The 19217-nt window shown below is 42.8% G+C and overlaps 1 protein-coding gene across 4 annotated transcripts in view; it reads left to right on the forward strand.

Annotated features, from left to right (window-relative positions):
* flna (filamin A, alpha (actin binding protein 280)) overlaps positions 1–18406 on the forward strand; it is a 52550-nt gene extending 34144 nt beyond the window's left edge. The window contains exons 22-49 of one of the 4 annotated variants that reach the window (XM_030423572.1): positions 170–319; positions 482–800; positions 1157–1330; positions 1432–1594; positions 1690–1850; positions 2149–2316; positions 2453–2576; positions 2679–2835; positions 2930–3119; positions 4563–4586; positions 5110–5357; positions 6975–7049; positions 7787–7886; positions 8869–9009; positions 9117–9245; positions 9506–9679; positions 10395–10556; positions 10678–10881; positions 10981–11133; positions 11227–11349; positions 12446–12712; positions 12805–12942; positions 13117–13232; positions 14335–14467; positions 14578–14754; positions 14855–15073; positions 15179–15376; positions 16812–18406. In XM_030423572.1, the coding sequence (XP_030279432.1) occupies positions 170–319; positions 482–800; positions 1157–1330; positions 1432–1594; positions 1690–1850; positions 2149–2316; positions 2453–2576; positions 2679–2835; positions 2930–3119; positions 4563–4586; positions 5110–5357; positions 6975–7049; positions 7787–7886; positions 8869–9009; positions 9117–9245; positions 9506–9679; positions 10395–10556; positions 10678–10881; positions 10981–11133; positions 11227–11349; positions 12446–12712; positions 12805–12942; positions 13117–13232; positions 14335–14467; positions 14578–14754; positions 14855–15073; positions 15179–15376; positions 16812–16996 (4572 nt within the window). In that variant the 3' untranslated portion in view covers positions 16997–18406. The remainder of the gene's footprint in view (positions 1–169; positions 320–481; positions 801–1156; positions 1331–1431; positions 1595–1689; positions 1851–2148; positions 2317–2452; positions 2577–2678; positions 2836–2929; positions 3120–4562; positions 4587–5109; positions 5358–6974; positions 7050–7786; positions 7887–8868; positions 9010–9116; positions 9246–9505; positions 9680–10394; positions 10557–10677; positions 10882–10980; positions 11134–11226; positions 11350–12445; positions 12713–12804; positions 12943–13116; positions 13233–14334; positions 14468–14577; positions 14755–14854; positions 15074–15178; positions 15377–16811) is intronic. The other 3 variants (XM_030423574.1, XM_030423573.1, XM_030423575.1) reach the window with 3 other exon arrangements.
* Positions 18407–19217: the final 811 nt, after the last annotated feature.

A 19217-nucleotide genomic window follows, 5' to 3' on the forward strand; every position in this document is an offset into this window, starting at 1 on the left:
GTATGGCCTATGATTGAATTTCTTTATTCTGACATTATTTTCCAAGCTAGGACTTGCCTTGATTTTTATAATGCAACAAATATCTTAGATTTCTTGCATCTCTAATATGTGTTGCTGTTAATATCTATGTTTTTAAATCCTGTTTATACACTGATGTTTCTCGTTCAAGGTTGAGCCAGGGCTGAGCCCAGAGACCAGTCAGGTGAAGTTCATCCCCCGGGAGACAGGGCCATACCAGGTTGAACTGACCTATGATGGCGTGCCAATCCCTGGTTCACCATTCACTCCTACAGCTTACCCTGTCTCAGATCCCTCCAAGGTCAGTCACACTTACTGTCAGGCATTAGTGTTCCACGTCTTTCAAATTAATTTATACGGCACACATTTTATTCATATTCTATTAATTTGAAAGTAATTTTGTTGCTGACGCACTTCAAGGCATCAATTGTTTATCTCTGTCCCTTCTATCCTGTCCTGTCAGGTACGCTGCTCTGGCCCAGGCTTGGAGCGCGCCAAGGTCGGGGAGAAAGGGGAATTCATTGTGGACTGTACCAATGCTGGCCCAGCTGATCTGACCATTGAGATCATCTCAGACAGCGGCACTGAGGCCGAGGTTCACATACAGGACAATGGAGACGGGACATACACAATCACATACATCCCTCTCTACCCTGGCTCATACACGCTCACCATCCGCTACGGTGGCCAGGATGTGCCTAACTTCCCTGCCCGGCTCAACGTGGAGCCTGCAGTGGATGCCAGTGGAGTCCGTGTGTTCGGACCAGGAGTGGAGGGCAAAGGTAAAAAACCTGCTGCATACTTCAGATGTGCTTTTATGTATGTGACACAGATATTTACTTGTTTTCAGTTTGATTATCCTGCACATATTTTGTTAATATCATTCTTTACAATATTGGTATCATGGCTGACACTGGCCTTAAAAGACAGACTTGGTATCACATTAAACATTTATTTGTCAATACCATTTTAACACAGCACAGCTATTGACCTCATTTAGCCTTATATAAAAAAATTAGTTCCACAAAGTGTGATGTACAGATTTAGTACTGGTATTAGTGTACTCAGTGTAACCTAAGCCTTTACAAGCTCACAGACAATTCACCTACATGTTATACGTTCCCTGCCCTGTTTTTAGGTGTTTTCCGTGAGGCGACGACCGATTTTACTGTGGACGCTCGTGCCCTCACACAGACTGGAGGCGACCACATCAAAACCCTCATCAGCAACCCGTCTGGCAGCCGCACAGACGCCCTGATCACCGACCTCGGAGATGGCACCTACAGTGTAGAGTACACTCCCTATGAGGAGGGTGAGTTCAAAAGTAACAGCATGTGCATAATTTGTACGTTTATTATTAGATCCTCCATTTCATGCGTTTTGATTGGTGCTCATACTGTGTGTATGCTTCAGGCCCACACAATGTCGAGGTTTGTTATGAGGGATCTCCAGTGCCTAAAAGTCCATTCCGTGTTGCCGTCACTGAAGGCTGTGATCCAGCACGTGTTCGTGTGCATGGTCCTGGCCTGAAATGCGGTACCACCAATAAGCCAAACAAGTTCACAGTGGAAACCCGGTAAGTGAACAAAACAGTGACTTGGAAAAGTTCAAGGTGGACAGCACAAATGTCACTAATGTGTTTCCTTTTTATGTCCATCATTCCCTCTTCAGAGGAGCAGGTACAGGTGGTCTCGGTCTGGCAATGGAGGGTCCATCAGAGGCTAAAATGTCCTGCACTGATAACAAAGATGGCAGCTGCAGTGTGGAGTACATCCCATATGAGCCTGGCACATACAACCTCAACATCACCTATGGAGGACAACCCATCAAAGGTGGGAAAGAAACATTTCCAAATTACTATCAGATGTTTAACATTAATTTAGCACTGATCTGGTTGTGGTTTATCCCACATTAAAAGTGTGGTTCCTTTTCCTGAATGGACAGGAATACAGTGAATACACTTCTGTTGTGTCTCAGCAGCTCAGGTCTGACAGCGTAAAGATGGGAACAGTGAGAGAGGGTTTTTCATATGATGAAGTTTATAAAACTTGACTATGTAGGCCTGTAAACTACTAAGACACTTCAGAAGACTTTTTTAAAAAGCTACTTTCTGATGTTTTGTCCATGCAGGTAGTCCATTCTCGGTGCCAGTCAGTGACACAGTGGACAGTACCAAGGTGAAGTGTCAGGGTCCAGGCCTTGGCAACAATGTCAGGGCCAACATTCCTCAGGCATTCACAGTAGATGCCTCTAAAGCTGGGGTGGCCCCCCTGCAGGTCCGCGTACAAGGACCCAAAGGTAAGTGTGTGTTCCAGTGTTAATGCATGGGGATAAAAATAGATACTAAGCAAGAATTACAATGCTTAACTTCCTTATGTTTCTGTGTGTGTCTGTGTGTGTCTGTGTGTGTGTGTGTGTGTGTGTGTGTGTGTAGGTGTGGTGGAGCCTGTGGAGGTGGTGGATAACGGTGACCAGACTCACACAGTCAACTATGTTCCCACTAGAGAGGGACCATATTCCATTAATGTATTGTACGCTGATGAGGAGATACCACGCAGGTAACCCACTAAAGCACACATCAACATTATCCAGCAATCTGGGTTTATGTTTCTTGTCAGTTTGTCTTCATGCTTACAGTTTCTCCTCTCACCCTCTGTCAGCCCCTACAAGGTGAAGGTGCTTCCCACACACGATGCCAGTAAAGTGCGTGCCAGCGGACCCGGCCTCAACACCACTGGGGTGCCTGCCTCTCTGCCTGTTGAGTTCACCATTGATGCTAAAGACGCGGGCGAGGGACTGTTGGCTGTGCAGATCACTGTAAGTGCTCACATGTGACAAACATTTTTAAAAAGAAAATTGCTGGTAAATACTTTGGTAACTGTTTTCAAACTTTGGTAACTTCCCCCGACAGGACCCAGAGGGGAAGCCTAAGAAGGCCAACATCCGTGACAACCATGATGGGACCTACCTGGTGTCCTATGTGCCAGACATGACTGGCAGATACACCATCCTCATTAAGTACGGAGGAGATGAGATCCCATACTCACCATACCGTATCAGGGCCCTGCCAACCGGAGATGCCAGCAAATGCACTGTAACAGGTATGTCAAGGACTGTGCGACCTCCGTACAGGTTGTTACACAAATCCTACTCATACGTTTTATTTTATCTTGAAGAGGAAGTAATGCTCTGACTTTATATCATTTGACTCAAAATACATTGGAGTTATAGTCATTCTGCAGGATGATTCATTTGAATGGTGTGCACAATACACGCCAGATTTTCATGCTGTTACTTCCTGCTGCAGTTGAACACATTTTATAGTTATAATGGTCCTATTGCAACAATGACATCTCACAAGATTGTTCCATGTTGTAATAGAAAAACACCAATGAGTCTCATTTACCCCTCAAAATGATTACCAAATTAAGCGTTAAACTAAATTGTTGTTGTTGTTGTTGTTGTTGTTGTTGTTGTTGTTTTTGTGGTTGTTGTTATTAATTGTATTATTATTATTATTATTATTATTATTATTATTATTATTATTATTGTTGTTGTTGTTGTTGTTGTTATGTTTCATCCCGTTTTCAGACAGTTTTAAAGTTTTAAGCAATAGCCTGACATTATAGGAAGCAGGCAGGTTTTGTAACTTTGTAGTCTCAAGTGCTGGTGGTAAGAGGACACACATATGGGTGGGACATCAGTATGTACTTAAGAATGCCAAGTTGAAGCCACAAGAGATGTCCATTGCTGATGTAAACAAATGACACATAACATGTTTATGAGAGAGCTTTAGAGGTGCTGATTGGTGGATTTATGTACCTTTTGAACAGGGCTGGACCAGCCATTTCCCTGTTCCCACTTCCAGTCGTTATGCTAAGCTAGCGGCTGCCGGCTCTAGCGTCATAGCATTCATACACTTTACATACATACAGTACGCTCTCTTTCATTCAAGAGAGTTATGGAACCAGAAAGTGAACGTCTGTCCTTACATGTCAAACTATTCCTTTAAATGAAACAACATTATTCCCTGTTTAGTGTTTTGTTGAGCAGCAATTGTAATTCACCGGAAATTATTTTTATTTCCAAGCTGCATTGTGTGCCATTTAAAGTAATCACAAACCATAATCTCCCATTATAACTTTCATTACACTTGATTTATTTCAAGTCAAATATCCTCAGAGCAGATTTTAAAGAGATAGAACATCTGTGAGAGGGCAGGAAATACCAGCTCACTTATTTAAGGTTATGTCTCTCAGCATACCTGCTGCTCATGTCTCATTTTTTCATGCATTGTCATGTTGTGTTCCTCACGCTGTGCTCCTCAGTTACACTTTCCCTGACCCAAGTTCCCGCTACACACACACACACAGACCCCCCAACCACCACCACTACCTGCTTCACTCTCCTCCACCACCATTTGTTTTCATCCAAGTGATTGAAGCACAGTAATTGCCTCCCACCACCCCCACCCCACCTGACTGTCTTTTATTTGTCACTTTTTTTTTTCTTGCTCCCCTGCTTCTCACCGTTCCTATTATCAGTCTCAATCGGCGGTCACGGTTTAGGTAAGCCTACTGAACGACTTCAGAATGTCGAGGAACTCGTCCAACTTTCCTGTCTTTTCTGTCAGCATGGAGTACGTTGGCACCAGCTTTCAATATGCTATGCCATTCTCTATCCCTCACTTTACTTTTTCTTCTCTTGTAGTTCTCTCTGCCATACATTGTTTCCTCTCATCTCATCTCTTACTTCCACTCTCATAACTGTTTGTCTCTGTCTCCTCTCTATTATTGGACAAACTAATGGACTAACAGAGTAGGTAGGATGGCATGGTGGAAATGGCTAATCTAGTTTTCAGTCCTCATGGAATCTGTTTGATGATAACGTGTGAGTCATTGGTAACAACACACAGTAGATGAAAATAACATGACTAGATTTCATTCAACTTTAACCTGGTCTCATGGTTGGGGAATGTGCATGCTCATTATTGAGGTTGCGTGCGTGTTTGTGTGTCTGTGTGTGTCTGTGTGTGTCTGTGTGTGTCTGTGTGTCTGCCTCATCACTGATCTTTTCCTCCCAATTCTTAAGGTGCCGGTGTTGGCCCAACAATCCAGATCGGCGAACAGACAGTCATCACAGTGGATGCTAAAGCTGCTGGGAAAGGCAAGGTGACATGCAGTGTGTGCACGCCGGAGGGGGCAGAGCTCGACGTGGATGTTGTTGAAAATGAGGATGGCACATTTGACATCTTCTACACGGCCCCGCAGCCTGGCGAGTATGTCATCTGCGTCCGTTTCGGAGGAGAGCACATCCCTAACAGTCCCTTTCAAGTCACGGTGAGTTAACCCTTTATTCATACTGGGCAGGTTGGCTGAGCATACAAAACTGATGATGAACCAGGTGCAGACTCAGGCAGAGCAATCACAGACAGGCAGAAAAAAGTGTCTAGAGATATGATATCTGAGTTTTGCATTAAAATATCTGAAACAGTAAGACCTTTGTTCCATTGTTGGTCAGTTGTGTACTAACATTATTCCAAATATTTCCAACAATGTTTAAACCAGAGAAATCCAAGTTGATTCAGTGTAAATGTGCTTTTCATCCGGTTGCATTGGTCACTACGAACGTGAACAAATTTAATGTGAATCAAACTTTAAAACATGACCTGTGAGCATTTGTGCATGGGTCACAGATTTTCTTCATTAGAAGGGGGATATTTAATGGTGTGTTCACCACCAGTGAAGGGACTTTGATAGCAGGATCCGTTCTGTTTATTCACATTTTTGTTTTAATTCACCCTAAACAGCCAAATTACTTAACTGCACATTAGCTATAAGTTGGCAAGCATCAGCACGCACCAAGGGTCGTTCTGTGTGTCTGTCTGTCTGTGTGTCTGTCTGTGTGTCTGTGTGTCTGTCTGTCTGTCTGTGTGTCTGTGTGTCTGTCTGTCTGTCTGTCTGTCTGTGTGTCTGTGTGTTTGAATTGAGGTGAACCTCTGAGTGAAGTCAGCACTCAGCAGAGACTCTGGTTCTCTCTCTTCTTTTCCCCCTCTCCTCTCTGTATAGTTACGTTCATGAACTAAACTGCATTTCCCCTCCAGCTCCAGTCAGCACTCATTATTATATTACATTATACATTATTGTAATGTATGTCTTTAAATCTGAAGAATAACGAAAAAAAATGTGGATTCTTGTTATGTGTTATGAAAATAGATACATTGTCAAGCGCATTAAAGTAATGTTGTGATTTCTCGGTGGCTCATTGAACAGCATCAGCAACACAGTTTATAACACTGTCATTTGCATAATGATGGATTTTACACTCACATACAGAGAAAAATAAACAGAAGAGTCGCTTTTTATGATCAAATCCAAGGCAAATTTAATGACAAGTCTTATGATATTTAATAGCACATAATGATGATAATGCTCGTCATTATTGTACTAGAACAAAGAAAAAAACACTTTGCACAACTAAATGAAGACACTACTTTCTAAACAACAAATCTGTGTGTCAGAATCTTTTTCATGGCGGCCGGGACAAAAATAGGTACAAGGATGGAACTTGCTATTGTAGGCTATGGACTGATGGATTGATGATTCAGGGCTAATTTGTCTTAGTTATTGGGTTAGGGTCCAAACCAAACTTACTGATTTCATCATTCAAGAGGAACATTCCTGAGAAACAGCTGATGTTTCCTTAGGAACACCAACAGTGTGATCAACGTACTTCGCTCTGTTTGTGTTTGGCGTTAGAGAGAGAGAGAGATGCTGTGTGGACCAAAGATCCTTGACACTGTTTCTCCTTACAGAAGCTTCATGATTGGCTCCTGGTGGCATCAGACATTTTTTTTGAATCACTCTGACTACTGTTTTATTCCCCACCATTCCCTTCCATCTGTTTGACCCTTTCCATCCCCTACCCACCCCCTTACCATCTCCCACCCTTTTCAGGCGCTGGAAGGAGCTCCGTCAGACCAGCTCATGCAGCAGAACCAAATGCCCCAGTACTACGCTCAACAGCCCTGGGTACCTAAAACCTCTGCCTCCAGCTTCTCTCGTCCCTCTCAACTAAATTTTTGTTCAGCTTCCTCTGTTACCCCTTTCTCTTGTCTACATCATTGTCATCAGCCTGCATCAGTGTCTGCTGTCTCTCATTGCAGGTGTTTCATCTCTGACGGGCTTTTTCTCTCATTTACCTCCCATCAACTCATAAACAGGATTCATTACACACATGGACAGTGCAACAGAGCTGCGCGATTTCAAAACACAAACTTTCTCCTCATGAGTGTCGCACTACTAAAATCACGTGCAGTTTCAATTCAGCAACATTGAAAATATTTTGAGTAATTTGGAAATAAGATATTTTCCATTGATTGTGCAGCCTGTCTGTATGTCAACTCGCTTAGGAGACCAAACCAGCCATTTTGAGACTCATCAATGTGGACGTGTCAGCTGCTCCACATTTTGAAAATGGCTAACTTCTTTCCTCTCCCTTATGCTACCAGTGTTTTTGTCCTCATCTCATTCTCTCTCACAGTGTGTGTTGATGTCATCATCCTGACCTTGGTCACCATTGTCATCTCCATTGTCAATCATTTCATCTCATGATTGTCTCATCCTATTGTGTTTGTTGGTGTGTGGAAGCTTGTACCCCTCTGTCCTGCACTGTTGACTGCATCTGTGACGTATGCTGTTACTGTAACCACACCCATCATCCCAACCTCCACACAGGCAGTGTCTGACCTCTGCCCTCTGTCTTCCAGGCAACGGACAGACCGATGGGAATGAATGGTCTGGATGTGGCAGGGCTGAGACCATTTGACCTGGTCATCCCATTCACCATCCAGAAGGGAGAGATCACAGGTAAAATACACACATCTGCAGCAGTCTGTAGTGATGATTTCTGTGTTGTTGAGTTCCAGAGAATAGTAATCGATCCCAACCCCAACTCGCCTCATGATGTTCGAAGCATTTTCTTTTTTTTTACCCTGCTCGCGCCAAAAGTTTGTGACGAGCCGAGTTTGAAAGGAGGAACTACTTGTACTAGTCTGCAAATTAAAGTTGTATTAGTGAAAAAAAGGTTTTGATGAGTAGGTATTCAAGATCATTAAATTAATCATCTGGCAACAAAATGCCAATTTCAGTTCACTCGCAAAGGGTCAAAATTACAATGATATTAATTTATTAACAATGGCTATAATAATAATGATAATATTATTGATCCACTTCAGCCAAATATCTTGACCACGCCCAGTGAATCTGTGTATAGTGTTTGCTCCCTCACTCTTCATGAAGTTAGGCTAGTCTTTTCACATTCAGTAGTTTTCCAAAGGCGAAGTTTGCCACCACTGCCGGAGCAGCTGGGAACCGCACAGATGGTTCTGATTTCCAAAACATCATTGTTACATATGTTACAAAGAACATAGAACAGCTAGCATTCAAAATCACAAATATAGTAGGGAGGCACCACAGCGATGGTCACCCTCTGGCTTTAATTTGTGTACAGCTGGATATAATTTGTAGAGAGAGTGAAAAGGTGAATATGGGTAAATGATCACATAAGTAACAGTTGTTACCATGGTTACAGCTTGCCTAGTCATCCTGATTATAGGTATGTACAGTGTGTATTACCTCAAAATGGCACTGTTCTATGCACAGAGATACAAAATAGAAATGTATTAACATATGTTTTACATCTTTGAGGCAACAAGCCAGACCCGGACCTGAACATCGTTTCAACATTTTTCTTGCAGCCCGACCCATGGCCCGGCCGGTCCCGGCAGGTTCAGACAGGTTTCCATGCTCTAGTGTTTACCACACTGTCTGTTTCTGTTTTCTGCTAAAGGTGACGTCCGAATGCCTTCAGGCAAGGTGGCCAAGCCTGACATCACGGACAACAAGGACGGCACTGTTACTGTTAAGTATGCTCCCACTGAGGCTGGCCTGCACGAGATGGACATCAAATATGATGGCATCCACATCCCAGGTACAGCATCCGTCTGAAGAGTTTACAGAAATACAAGAGATGTTTTATGAGGTGCAAGATAAATGATATCTCCTGCTCTTTTTCCTTTTCTCTGTTGTCATTCACAGGAAGTCCTTTACAGTTCTATGTGGACTACATGAACAGTGGTAATGTCAGTGCCTATGGCCCCGGCCTCATTCATGGGACTGTCAACAAGCCTGCTGTCTTCACTGTTAACACTAAAGATGCTGGAGAGGGTAAGACGCAGTCACGTGGCAGTATACACCTGGCAGTATGCAGCAGCTGTTGTAGAGATGACACTTTAATGTCCGCTCGCACTGAAATTTCTTGTGCATCACATGCTCATCAGAATAACATAAAACATCATAAAGAAACATCCAAACATGGATAACATCACAGAATAAATAATCATGCTACACAATCATAAAAACATATACAGTTAATAATGAAGACTAATCACACAAAAACACCATCTGTTCCTGGCATGTTCTTGTAGGTGGTCTGTCTCTGGCCATTGAGGGTCCATCCAAGGCGGACATCAGCTGTTTGGACAACCAGGATGGGACGTGCACTGTGTCCTACCTGCCTGTCCTGCCAGGAGACTACAGCATCCTGGTCAAATATAATGACAAGCACATCCCTGGCAGCCCCTTCTCTGCTAGAATTACCGGTAATATCATCTATTCTCAATCCATCCATTGTATGTAACCACTTTATCCCTTTTTATGGGGTTGCGGGGGTTTTTGCTGGAGCCAATCCCAGCAGTCTCTGGGCAAGAGCAGGGTACACCCTGGACAAGTCGCCAGCTCATCTGATGGCAGAGGCCTCCATACAAGGCGGGATTTGAACCAGCGACCTTCCAATCACTAGCCGACCTGCTCTACCCGCTGGACAACAGTCGCCCCTATTCTCAAGTCCTTGATTCTTAAATGGGGAGACGCATGAACAGGGTTAAAATGTAGAAAGAAAATGGAGTCATATTTTGGCTTGTCAAACACAGGTGTCACTAATAGTGTTATTTATTGCTGCTTTACATTGTGATAATTGATGGAACAAAGCCCTCATAAATCACATCGATTCAAATGCAAGTCAAAATGTCTGCATTATTCCATAAGCATAATAACAAGCAATGGTGTTCACCAATCAAACATCTGCAGTCAAGAACGACAAAGATGTGTAGGAGGAGACGGCTGAGTCAGTTGTGTGTAAGAACTCTGTCAGTGGGGTCAGAAACTTTCTTTAGGCTTTCTAATTTTCCAAATATTGACAGTAGTTGATAAAAATGTAATCGGGGGTATGGCAGAAAAGATTCTGGAACCACTGCCCTATAATTTATTCTCCTTTCAGGGTGTGCCCTAACTGACCTGTCACTGTTATGTCTTCAGGTGATGACTCCATGAGGATGTCCCATCTGAAGGTGGGCTCAGCCGCAGATATCCCACTGGACATAGGAGAGCTTGACCTCAACCAGCTGACCGCCTCACTCACCACGCCCTCGGGCCGCGAGGAGCCCTGCCTGCTAAAGGTGCTGCGTAACGGACATGTTGGTAAGTGTGTGTCGAATGTAAGCAAGGAGAAGGCGGCTGAAAAGTTCAGTCTTAGCTGTTGTCAGATTATTGACCTTGTTCTAACCCTTCCCTCCTGCTAATGTGTATCTGTCTGTCACAGGCATCTCATTTGTTCCTAAGGAGATTGGAGAACACCTGGTGAACATCAAGAAGAACAATCGCCATATTCCCAACAGCCCCATTTCTGTTATGATCAACCAATCAGAGATTGGTGATGCTAGCCGTGTGCGTGTGAGTGGCCAGGGCCTGAGTGAGGCTAGGACCTTTGAGCCCGCTGAGTTCATCATTGACACCCGTGAAGCAGGTAGTTGTTGGTAACAAGTATTAAATATTTATATAACAAGTATTTTTTTTTGTCATCCTTATTGCATGTTTGTCCTACTCCCACATTTCTTCCTGGCAGGCTATGGTGGCCTGAGCCTGTCCATTGAGGGACCCAGTAAAGTGGACATCAACACTGAGGACCAGGAGGACGGCACCTGTAAGGTCACCTACTGCCCCACTGAACCAGGAAATTACATCATTAACATAAAGTTTGCTGACCAACATGTGCCAGGTGTGTACCTTAAAGCAGACCGGAATGACAGAGCGTAGCAATGCTGTTCTGAGTGACTAAACTGAATCAATCATGGTGTTTTTATGTGCACAGGGAGTGCGTTCACAGTGAAGGTAACCGGGGAGGGCAGGATGAAGGAGAGCATCACCAGGAAGAGGAGAGCAGCATCTGTCGCCAATGTTGGCAGCCAGTGTGACCTCAGTCTTAAGATCCCAGGTGACTGTGACAGGACATAATGAAATTCTAATGCATCTCATTGTAGTCATGGTAGAAACTCTTCAGAACTCACATTATGACGCCGTGGGTGTGATTTATGAGATTTATTATCGCTGAAACTGTAGAAAGAATACTTTGGAAAATCCTGTTGTTGCTGAATTTGGGCAACAGCTTTTCTCTATTTTCTGTGCATGACTTTAGAGTGAGACTACTTCTACTTTTGAAAAAACAAATTACACGTTCTTCCTCTAACACAATGAAAAGTGTCATGAGTCATGAGCCAGCACTACCTCCCTCAGTTAAGTGCAATCTGGCTTTTTTTGCTTCCGTGTTCCTTCTGTGACAGTTTACCGGTCGGTACGTAGACTAGCTTTAGCTAATGTTAGCCCACACAGAAAAAAAAGCAGAATAAACGTGTTTTTGCTGATGGTTGGATTTTGTTACCTTTAGACTACCTGCCTGCTGGATTTACCTTCACATTAAAGGAGCAATCTGTAAGTTATAGCCAGAATTAGTTAATTATTTTTAAAACATGAAAACAAGAAAAATGAACTAACATCACAGCAGAGTGTGAAGAAACAACATTGCTGAAGTCCTGTCAAAGACATGTTACAGAGATGTCTACTGATGTTAGCATGCTAATGAGCTAGCCCGTCCTGTCTCCTAAAATTCCAAGAAATTAAATATAATTATATCTATTTTCTTTCCTAAACAGAATAATACAACCGTACGCAGTCTGAATTGAAGTGTCTCTTTTTTACTGAACTAAGACGAGCTTAATTGCAGTTTAATGGTAAGAATGGTTGAGCTGAGCCTTGTTGCCTGTGGTGACTCCCCCTTTGATCTGAGGTTTCGGCGCATACAGACTTCTCTCTGTTGAAAGGGCCATTTAGCTCCACAGCTAACTGGGATTCTTGCTAATGGTGGCTAGCTACAGCCAAATAAAGCTGCAGCAAAGAGAACTTGAAATCAGTCTTTTCATCCAACTCAAAGTGAAGCATATTTCTTAAAATGTCTGTTTGTTCATTTAGTAAATTTCATCACCTAATGCATGTGTGTTTTCAATGATTCAAATGTCTGTGTGTCGTCTCTTCAGAGATCAGCATAGCAGACATGACAGCTCAGGTGACCAGCCCGTCTGGCCAGATTCACAAGGCGGACATCATGGAGGGAGAGAACAACACCTACTGCATTCGTTTTGTCCCCACTGAGACGGGTGTTCACACTGTGTGTGTGAGATACAACGGGCAGCATGTGCCTGGCAGCCCCTTCCAGTTTACGGTCGGCCCCCTGGGAGAAGGCGGGGCTCATAAGGTTCGTGCTGGAGGACCAGGCCTGGAGAGAGCAGAGGCTGGAGAACCAGGTTTGTGTGTGTGTGTGTGTGTGTGTGTGTGTGTGTGTGTGTGTGTGTGTATAGTGCACCTGACTCTGTTTTGGCCTCTGTGCTGTTTGTAGCGGAGTTCAGTATCTGGACAAGAGAGGCTGGAGCCGGAGGTCTCAGCATTGCTGTGGAGGGACCGAGCAAGGCTGAAATCGCCTTTGAGGACCGCAAGGACGGCTCCAGTGGAGTGTCCTACATCGTGCAGGAGCCTGGTGAGAGGAGACATGATTGGATGACAATTGAAAATCTGCTGCAGTATAAATTGCATTTGTGCTGTACATTTCTGCTCTTTAATGCATTTTAACCTATGCATGTCTGTTGTTAAGTCCTGTCACTGTCTTTGTGTTAGTGTGGCTGTTTCTGACCTTAAATCTGTTCTCCAATAGGAGACTATGAGGTGTCGATTCGTTTCAACGACGAGCACATCCCTGACAGCCCCTTCATCGTCCCTGTGGCTTCGCCGTCAGATGACGCCCGTCGCCTCACTGTTGCCAGTCTTCAGGTGAGGCTCTGAGACACACACACATCCGTGTGCACAGACACCAGGCCACAGTGCACTGCCTACAATGCAGCAGCAGCAGATCATAGTTTTACTTTGGGCTATATCAGATTGAAAAAGTCTGGTGATGGGCAGGATATATCATGAACAATGCAATGAAAAAGATTTGCAGAAAGGTCTACCTTGCTGAAAGTTTTGCAGTTCAGTTTGTGTGGTTTTAAACAACAGACGCACCAGAACTTTCAGCTCAGGAGGGTGTGGATAGTGTAGAGTTGGTACCAATGACAGATGGCAGAGTCTTATTTGGCAATTCTACCAGTGAAGTGTAATAGTTAGGTTCAGTAAGTGTTTTGGCAGGTGTAGATGGATAGAGTGAAAGCATTAGATGCAGGAGGGGATCAGCTCTGCTACTGCATTGTCAGACAGTGTGAGGGCTTCTGGAATACTAGAGGACTGTGTGTGTTTCTCGCGCCTCATTCTAAAGGCTCCCAACAGCCTCCCACCTCTGACAGTGATAAGGGGCGCTAAAGGGTTAAAGAGGTCTGCCATGGGCTGTTTCTCTTCTGTCTCTGTACACACTCACACAGGTACATACAACCCTGTGGAAGCAAGGACCAAAACAACCATCCCATAATTCTGACTTCTTTATTATTTTTTCTTTTTCTGGTGGAGATGGACAACACTGACTTTCATACATTAATATGTATCTTCAACTGCACACAGACCTGCCCTCACACAAAAACACATATGCATAAACGTACAGTTATTCTCACTGATAAAACTGTCAACACCTGCTCATTCTCACAGAAATATGTCACTGACTTTCTCTCTTCTCTTCTGCTTCTGTCGAACTGCTAACAGTTACCTGCCCTCTACCTTTTCACTGCACAGCCCTCCTCTTTAGCCTTTTTAGCGACCTCCAGGTAAGGCAAATAGAAGCACAAGTTATCTAAATATAATACTGTGGTGATCATGATGTTATTTAGTAGACGGTATTAAGAAACAGTTTGCTGATCGTTGAGGTCAGCGGAGGAAAAGTTGGATAGTTCTTCAGTGAAATAATGGTGATCCAGTGTTGAGTGTGTGAGTATGTGTTGTTGAGCAGGAGTCGGGTTTGAAGGTGAACCAGCCAGCATCGTTTGCTGTCAGCCTGAACGGGGCGAAGGGTGTGATTGATGCAAAGGTCCACAGCCCATCTGGAGCTCTGGAGGAATGCTGCGTCACAGAGATTGACCAAGGTAGCGACGGCTTCCAAACCCTCTTCTCACATGATGTCACATTTAGGGCCAACTTCTGATAGAAGATGTTTTCATGTGCCTTACCTTTAACCTCCTCACTGTTTGTCTAGATAAGTACGCAGTGCGATTCATCCCCAGAGAGAATGGTCTCTATCTAATTGATGTTAAGTTCAATGGAAGTCACATCCCTGGAAGTCCGTTTAAGATTCGAGTTGGAGAGACGGGCCAGGCTGGAGACCCTGGGATGGTGTCTGCCTACGGACCAGGACTGGAGGGAGGCACCACAGGTAAAACAAAAGGAGACGACTAAATGACACCTTAACAGTCTCTCCACATGCCCTACTAAACTTGACATCTATCTCCGTATTCTGTCTTGTTTGCCTCCAGGAACTGCTTGTGAATTTGTGGTGAACACGAGCAGCGCAGGCCCTGGTGCTTTAGCTGTGACCATCGATGGGCCCTCCAAGGTGAAGATGGACTGTGTGGAATGCCCTGAGGGCTACAGGGTCACATACACCCCAATGGCTCCTGGCAACTATCTAATTTCCATCAAATACGGCGGTCCTTACCACATCGTTGGAAGCCCCTTCAAAGCCAAGATCACTGGTGAGGAACATCTTTATATTCAGCAAGACAAAATATCTTGGAAAGGATTTAATTTAAACTGTACATAAATACTTTTGAGAATAACTTTCACTCACCTCCTTCTAGGTTCCAAGCTTGTGTCCAGCCATAGTATGCACGAAACATCTTCTGTCATGGTCGACCCTGTGACCCGTGCCATCAGCTGTTCTCACCAGGGTGCTCCCACCCAGTCAGATGCCAGCAAGGTTGTTGCCAAGGGCCTGGGCCTGACCAAGGGCTTCATCGGTCAGAAAAACAGCTTCAGTGTTGACTGCAGCAAAGCAGGTTTGTGTGATTGTGATCTTCTTTGTTTGCTTCAATTCCACCAAGAAATAAGTCTGGGACAAAAGCTGGAATGTGTTTATGGAATAATATTTTGGGACACTTAGTAAACAGAAAAGAGAATTTTTAAATGTTATAATGAGTGGAGAAATTGGGGCACGAAGGATAATTTAATTTGAACAAATAAGAATGTATTCTGTGCTCAATAAATGGCAACCTGACAACAATTAGGCCTAAAAAAGCATCATCAACTAAGCATTCAAACATCAAAATCATGCAGCAAAGTAAATGACTGTGGGGCACAGTAAATCAGTCAGTGGCTTCGATTTGTGGGTCAAATTTCGGTCAAATCTGCACAAATACCAAGCTGTCTAGATGGTACTGACCTCTGAGGTGCGCTGACCACATGTCCTGGAAAACCTGGAAATTGACCAATTTTCCAGTCATGTAAAACACATGATGTTTTACATGAGATTTAAAGACAAATTTAAAAGAAGGCAATTAAACCAGCCTAAAGTCTTACCTGCCAACATTGATCAGCTGTTTGAACACACTGTTTACACTGATTTCTCTATTTACACTCCATTTATGAAAGAAGACAACATTTTATAAACGTGTCAAATTTTACAAAGACACACCTCAGAAGCTCAACCCTGGCTAACCCGGCCCGGTCGACCTCCTGTCTAGTGAGGACTGTGGAGTGTGAATTCCGTGCCGAGCTGGCACCATGTAATTGCATCTTACTTATCTATTTTATTTTTGCACTAAATTGTCTCCTGTTTTTTGTGTTGTACTGTTGTTGTCATTATGTGCGGTGTCCTTGAATGCTTTGAAAGGCGCCTTCAAATAAAACGCATTATTATTATTATTATTATTATTATTATTATTATTATTATTATTATTATTATTATTATTATTTATAATAAACAGTAACAAAATAGGCTACTTCTTTGTCCCCGTGGAGAGAGTCCCCATACACAAATGTGTCCGTTTAGTGAGTTGAGTTGGAGACACTTTCTAAACTCTGTGAAACTCTGTCTCTGACTCATTCTTCGTTATTTGGACCATCTTGTAAATTCAGCAAATGTTCTACATGAGCTTCTTTCTGTCTTTGTGTAAAAAACATTGTGTTTGTTTGTCCCAGAGATGGATGTGTTCATTTGTATATAGAGCAGGAATTAATATCTGATCACAGTTGGTTAATGTAGCTGTGAACTAACAGACGTTAACATCAAGTCTGAACCGACTCTTGAGTGAGACTTTACTATTATCATTTTTCAATCATCACTCATATTTCTGTGCTGAAACTGTCACATTGCACACAAAGAAATTATGCACAAATACAATGTCTTTTGACTATATAGTATCGCATGAGCAGAGCTTTGAATCATCAAAGTAGCAATATTTGAATGTAGATGCTCTGTGTTTCCATCAACAGGTCGTAACATGCTCCTGGTTGGTGTGGATGGTCCCAAGGTCCCCTGTGAGGAGATCCTAGTGAAACATTTGGGTAACCGATTGTACAACGTCAGCTACCAGCTTAAAGACAAGGGAGAGTACATCCTGGTGGTCAAGTGGGGAGATGAACACATCCCCGGGAGCCCCTACCACATCACTGTCTAAAACCCTAGCTCCACAATCAGAAACTCATACCACTGTTCTGTACTCAACAACTGATATTCTATCTAATTGATCATTGTTTACAGCTCCAAACCCTCCCATGTTCCAAATTCAGATTTCTGACTTTTGCTTTGGTTTTTTGCATCTAATGTTTAAACTATTTAGAGAACAGACATCTGACATCTGGCTGAGACTAAACACTGATGTGAGAGTTTGTTCTTCCACAAATGAATATCAGAACACCAAAATATCCCAAAGATGAATGCATAGTCACAGAATATCTTTAATAGTCTTTGTGGTCATTCATTCCATGTGTTTCATTCAGCTCATCACGTCATTCAGTAAACTAGGGAGGAAGAAGATGCACCTTTTCTATTACTGTAAGCCAGCAGTGGACATTAGTAGACATGTCTGAACTAGTGTAGAATGATAGCATAGTGTATTGTAGTGTAGTGTAGCAGCAGTAGATTTTGGCCCCGCTGAGTCCGGCTTTGGATGGAAGGTTACTGTTTACACTGGAGGAGCTACTCTTACATACATATTAAATGGATTTGGATTTTTATGAACAATCACAGGACTTGAACCAAAGAGTGTCAGAAGTAATGTGCCTTCCTGGCCCTTGGGTTTCTATGTAAGAATGTGTAAAAGAGCTCTTTGATGTAAGACCTTGAATTGTCCATAGAAAAGTCAGATGAACAGCTTGTCCTTGTTCTATATCCCCAAATGCTCAGCCCAGTCCGCTCCAGCATGTGGTGGTCATGATGCTCTTTAACTAACCCAGTTGTTTGATCTGCTGCTAGTGTGATCCAGTTTTAGGCACTGCTGTTCTTAAAGCCGTTATATGGATTAGAATAGGGAAATAATTCCAAAAGATTACAGGTAGGGCAACATGAAGACACATTTAACAGAAGCTTTCTCATGGTTAGTCCCACACCTGCTCTCTCACCACTGCTGCTGAGAAACAGCGCTTTCTGTGTGTGTTAATGTGTGATACCAACCTGTGATCTGCATGTTCCCTAGGTTGTAAAACTCTTAGGATACAGACAGCCTCTGATTCAGAAAAACATCAACATTACGTGTGTGTGTGTGTGTGGTGGATTGGAACTTTTTTGTATAAATCAAAAGGTTTAAAAAGGGACGTTTCTAAAGTTGTGCTGGACAGAAGGGCAGAAGATGATTTTATGGTTTGTCACGTCCCGAAATGATGACCAAAACCAAAAGAGAACAGATGTTGCTTTGTTTTCTGCTCAGTGTTTGTATCTCACCCCCCCTTCATCCTTCCAGCTCGCTTTGTGCTTAATCTATCTTTCCAAACAAAAATGAATCTTGTCCTTAATTAAGAAAAGGCTTTAAAAGTGTTTGTAAGACAGTATTTTGATACACAATAAAGTTGTCTAAGTATTTTTCTGTCAATCTCATGTCTGTTTTGTGTCTCCAGACTTTAAGTTCACATTAAGTGAATGGGTAAATAAGAAGTTATATCATGACAAATACAAAAAATATACAAGAGCTACACTTTATAGTAACATCATTAATAATATGTAGTTGAGTAAACTTGATTTATTTTACTGTTAACAAACAAATGCTTTTTAAACCATTACAATTAACCAAATAAAAGTAATCTGAACATAATTTGCAATTTTACAAAAACAAATGCTTGATTAATAATTTATAAAGCATTTGTTTGTTAAGAGGTAAATTACTGGATTGTATCAATTAACCGTAAATGTACCATGTCAATGATGCTTATTATAAAGTGTGACCAGCTCATCTGTAGAGCGCTGAGTTTGTAGTGAGCCTGAAAAACAAAGGAGCTGACAACATTTATTTTTTTTTTTAAATGTGAAGGTTGATGTTCTCATCAGGGACTCTAATGAAGCACAGAGTGTACATGGAAGTAATGTGTATAAGTAGTGCAAAAAGTAGAATAAGTGTATATCCAGAGAACTTTCCAGTGAGGGGAAAATGTGTACATTACTGGAGTTGGAAGCCAACGCCCTTCCTGGAAAACTCTATCTCCATATTAGGTCTGACTCACTTTCTACCTCCAGAGGACGCTGCAGGACGGGGAGTCTCACAACTTTATTGTGTCATTATGTATGCAGAGCTTGAATGACAGGCCTACCTTTTAATGGAGCCATTTTGTTTCAAGTGCATTATTGAGACCAGCTTGATGTCCCAGAGTCTATTTAAGTTTAAATGCAGCTCGGACAGCCTCAGGAAG

Source organism: Sparus aurata, chromosome 7 (genome assembly GCF_900880675.1).
Source record: "Sparus aurata chromosome 7, fSpaAur1.1, whole genome shotgun sequence".
Lineage (NCBI taxonomy): Eukaryota > Metazoa > Chordata > Actinopteri > Spariformes > Sparidae > Sparus > Sparus aurata.